Genomic DNA, 4,161 nt, shown 5'->3' on the forward strand with positions numbered 1-4,161 from the left:
AGAAGAAGAGAATGGGAGGTACAATCACAGGAGCTAGCTAAGGAGGATTCGAAGAAGCATACCTGGTATATAAAAGGCGGGGTTGGTTGGCAGTGGTCTGTAGTCGGGTAGTGCCAGGGCACTGATGAATTGAATCGAAGGACAAGATCAGCACACGTGATGAAGGAAAGAGACCGAGCCAACAGGTACGGCGCAGTGCAGCAGCTAGCTGACATAGCACGCGGCCAGCCGGCCCGGGGCTTTGGCTGCAGCTAGCTACCTAGATCGATCGCTAGTGCAGTGCAGTGTCGAGTCAGGCTGGCTATTCTCCTCTCATATCATAGGCATAGCGTCCGTGCACCGGAAGCGAACAGGGGAGACAAGGTTTTAGATCGAAAAGATATCTGAGTCTCGCCCTGATCATTTAGAACGCAGTTCAAGGAATGTTTGAACGTAGATGATGATTCGTTTGCCCTAGGTCTCGCCGCCGCATTGTTCACCCACAGTCAACACACGACCACGTAACCACCAGATGACGACCACGTCGGTAGGCATCATTATACAAGGTCTAGGACGTGGATGTGTTGAGGATCTTATTTCCTGTCGACGTGACATACAGTACGTGTCTTCCAAAGAGGCACGGCACTTGGCGAGAGCTGCTCAACCACTCCTTTTTCTTCATCTGTGATTTTCACAAAGACTAAGCAGTCGTCTGCGAAAATTACCCTTTGCATCACCAAGTAAAATCTAGAATCGGCGCCGTGTAATTTTTATACACTTCACTTGCCTTTGCCTTTGGCTTTAGAAGTGGTTGAAGCAGGACCTGGCTATCTAATTTTACGAAGGAAGAACTTGACAAGTAGAGAAAGATAAGAGAGAGAAGAAGAATACATCTGGCACTGATGATGCACTTACGTATTCAGGTAGTGTATCAGTCGTGATCATATTAAATAAGTGATATATCTACTTCATCTTTTTATTTTTGTTTCAAGTTCAAGATGAACACAACACTAGCTTAGATCTATAACTTAATGATTAAGGTTGCAGTGGTGGATCCAGAGAGGGGCACACTGGGCACGCACCCCCCCCCTCTTTATTTTTTGTTAAAACAAAAGAAAATGGGGTTGGGGGTGGGGCGTGCCCCCCCCCCCCTTAATTTTGTAAAGGCGAATCCCCTTTACGGAATTCTTGGATCCGCCCCTGGTTGTCTATGTCAATGAATGTGATGTACTTTGGAGCACTCCAGTAAGTTGAGCCTCTTGACTGGCAAGTTTGTGGCAATTAAATGTTGTAGATGTGTAGTCGGTCCATTGTATGGAATATACAGTACAAGGACCCTACCCTTTGACTTCCCTGAAACAAGTTATAGAGGAAGATAACATCTATATCAGTCTTTTAATTTTCCGCAACGATAGTGTAGGCCAGAGCCTGTTCATCAATCGGGATTGCTTTTAATTGTTCTCTCCAGCTCTCTCAATCAAAGTGGCTGACATTTTCACTAACAAGTTAATTAAAAGTTTTTGTCATTAATACAATGTATGTATGTAGGCCTACTTCATCTGTATGATGGTATTGTGGATACAGTTACTGTAAAGTAATCCAGATCAGCTAAAATGTGAGTGAAATCAGGAAATGTAAATATGTGTAATCCTTGTGATTCATGCAGTTTCGACTTTGCTCGGTAGAAGTCCTCTTCATAATGCTGCTAAAATGCAAGGATACTAATAGTAACTGGTATAGGCATAATAAGATAACTGATCCTTTTCAAATTATGGATTTGAAGAACATCATGTTTAGTCATGTGCATTATCACAGTGATAAACATTTCTGTGGATAATTCCAAGCTAACAAACTGTCTTTTCTCAACTTTGTTGGATCTGATTGCTCTAGAATGTGATGTATCACTTTGATATTGCCAGTTTCATCACAATCAACTTTCTTTTCATCATTTTTTTCTGAATGCAGGTACCCAGCATGTGAAGTAACTAGACCTGGCATTGCAAAACATTTCTTGCTGTTGGACAAGAACCTGGGGGCCTAGCGTTCTAGACAAATCAAGTCCCAAAGATGCTCCGGTACAGGCTGCTCACTTTTGATGTGAACAATACACTGATTCAAGTCCGGAACACGGCCGGGGACCACTATCGCAGGGTTGCCAAGATGTTTGGGGTGGAGGCCAAGGTACCTGACCTGAACCGTGGCTTTCGTGCGGCCTACAAGGAACAGGTGGCGGTTCACCCAAACTTTGGGGCCACCACAGGCCTCACTCCTGAGCAGTGGTGGACCGACGTTATATCCCGCACATTTCTCACGGCCGGCTACACTCTGAAGGAAGGTATCCTTGCTAAGATATCCTCCAAGCTGTACCAGGACTTCAGCACTAGTCAGACGTGGGAGACGTTCCCTGAGGTGAAAGAGATGCTGACGTTTCTTAACAGGAATGGAGTCGCGCTCGGAGTCTTGTCAAACAATGACGAAAGGTTGATGGGTGTGCTGCAGTCCTTGGACCTAGCTCCACACTTTGCATTCATCCTCTCATCATCGGAAATGAAATGCGAGAAACCCGATGCGGCATTTTTTCGTCTAGCCCTGGACAGGCTTGCTATTGATCCAGCTTTGTGTGCCCACATTGGCGACAATGTTGAATTGGACTACTTTGGGGCCAAAGCAGTTGGAATGGATGCCTACTTGGTGGATCGCAAAGGTTCCACCGAGGAGAATTGGCCTGATATCACTAAGGACCACATACTGTCTGATATCTCTGATTTGGAGACAAAGATTTTCAAGATGCCTTAAAACTGTGTGATTTTGCAATCCATGGTACTCTTCTTACAATCCTTTTTGTTTTTATTTTATGAAAATATGGACTCTGGAAAAGAGCAACATTTGGATACTTTTTTTCATTTTGAATAGTTAATATTGAATATTGAATATTAAATAGAGAAGGTGAAAAATGTGAAGTGTATTATTTCATGATATTCCTCTTTGTTTTTTAATTCAAGGTAATACAAGCTGCAAATTCCATGGAAGTGAATTCAACCAAAATGAATTATTAAATGCTGCCCTGTCATTTATAGAATCCAAAGTTTGGCAGAACAAGGATATGCCAGGTACAAAGAGTCAAAGTCTCCTCTTTTTATCAAAATGTTTGAGTGACTTACGAACTGCATCAAGTAGGCTCTCCCACTTGATGGTCACACTGATATGAGTAAACAGTGCTGAATGAAGTCTGCCTATCCATGCTTTGTTTGCAGTGGATATGGCTGTACAGTTGAACCTCTCGTATCCGGACAAGTCGGGACCGGGGCTCATCCGGATAAGGGATTTGGCCGGATACGGGAGACTCAATGCTTTATACATGTACATACCGTATAATAGAGCTCTATGGTACATACACATACACATGTACTGATGTAGCCCATTGTAGTACCACATGTAGTAATGTGTATACTGCGACCTTTTCATTGTTACACTCAGTAACAGACCCCAAAATAGAGGTTCGTGTTTGCAAGCGGAAATCATTTTCTTTTATAAATTCTTGGGATGATTTACCTAAATAATTATTAAGAAATGTATCAAGTATATGTAATTCATGTGTGTTTCCTCCCGTAATTATTAAAAAAAGAAAAAAAAAATCACGGCGAGATTGCGTCCGGATAATAGAGAGATCCGGATAAAGGGAGGCCGGATAATAGAGGTTCAACTGTACATGTATTTCCATTAATTAACAATTAATTGCAGGTACATTGATGTGGATGTCAATCAAATGTAGGACTTTGACCCATCAGATCCTGGGGTAATTTTGCCGCAATAATTATCAACTCGGCCTCACTAACTGGTAATTGGGAGAAAGACAAAAATGGAAGTGTTTTTATTCATTAACTGTTTCAAAAACAGTAAAGAGAACTAAATATTTACCAGTCTGAGAGAAAAATATAAACTTTACTCTTCCAAAATGTATTTACCAATTAAAGATCAGTTTAAAGATTAGGAATTTATGGATTCTTTAGGTCATTTCGCACAAAAAATAAAGAACCACATATGAAAAACATAGTACTGAAATGAATCATTAGTTTTTAGTCAACTTTGTGAAGTACTGGTAATTAAAGATGAAATGATATCATTACCTACAGAATCAAGCCACAGAAATGTGGTTTCTTGGAATAGATGGGTTAAAGAAAG

General features: G+C 41.6%; 1 protein-coding gene across 1 annotated transcript; it reads left to right on the top strand.

The window, feature by feature from the left end:
* Window positions 1-768: 768 nt before the first annotated feature.
* On the top strand, window positions 769-2,902 carry LOC140240973 (haloacid dehalogenase-like hydrolase domain-containing protein 3). The gene is made up of 2 exons (XM_072320746.1): window positions 769-902; window positions 1,945-2,902. The coding sequence occupies exon 2, from the start codon at window positions 2,047-2,049 to the stop codon at window positions 2,773-2,775; it is 729 nt and encodes a 242-aa protein (XP_072176847.1). The 5' UTR covers window positions 769-902; window positions 1,945-2,046; the 3' UTR covers window positions 2,776-2,902.
* Window positions 2,903-4,161: the final 1,259 nt, after the last annotated feature.

Source organism: Diadema setosum, chromosome 17, assembly GCF_964275005.1.
Source record: "Diadema setosum chromosome 17, eeDiaSeto1, whole genome shotgun sequence".
Lineage (NCBI taxonomy): Eukaryota > Metazoa > Echinodermata > Echinoidea > Diadematoida > Diadematidae > Diadema > Diadema setosum.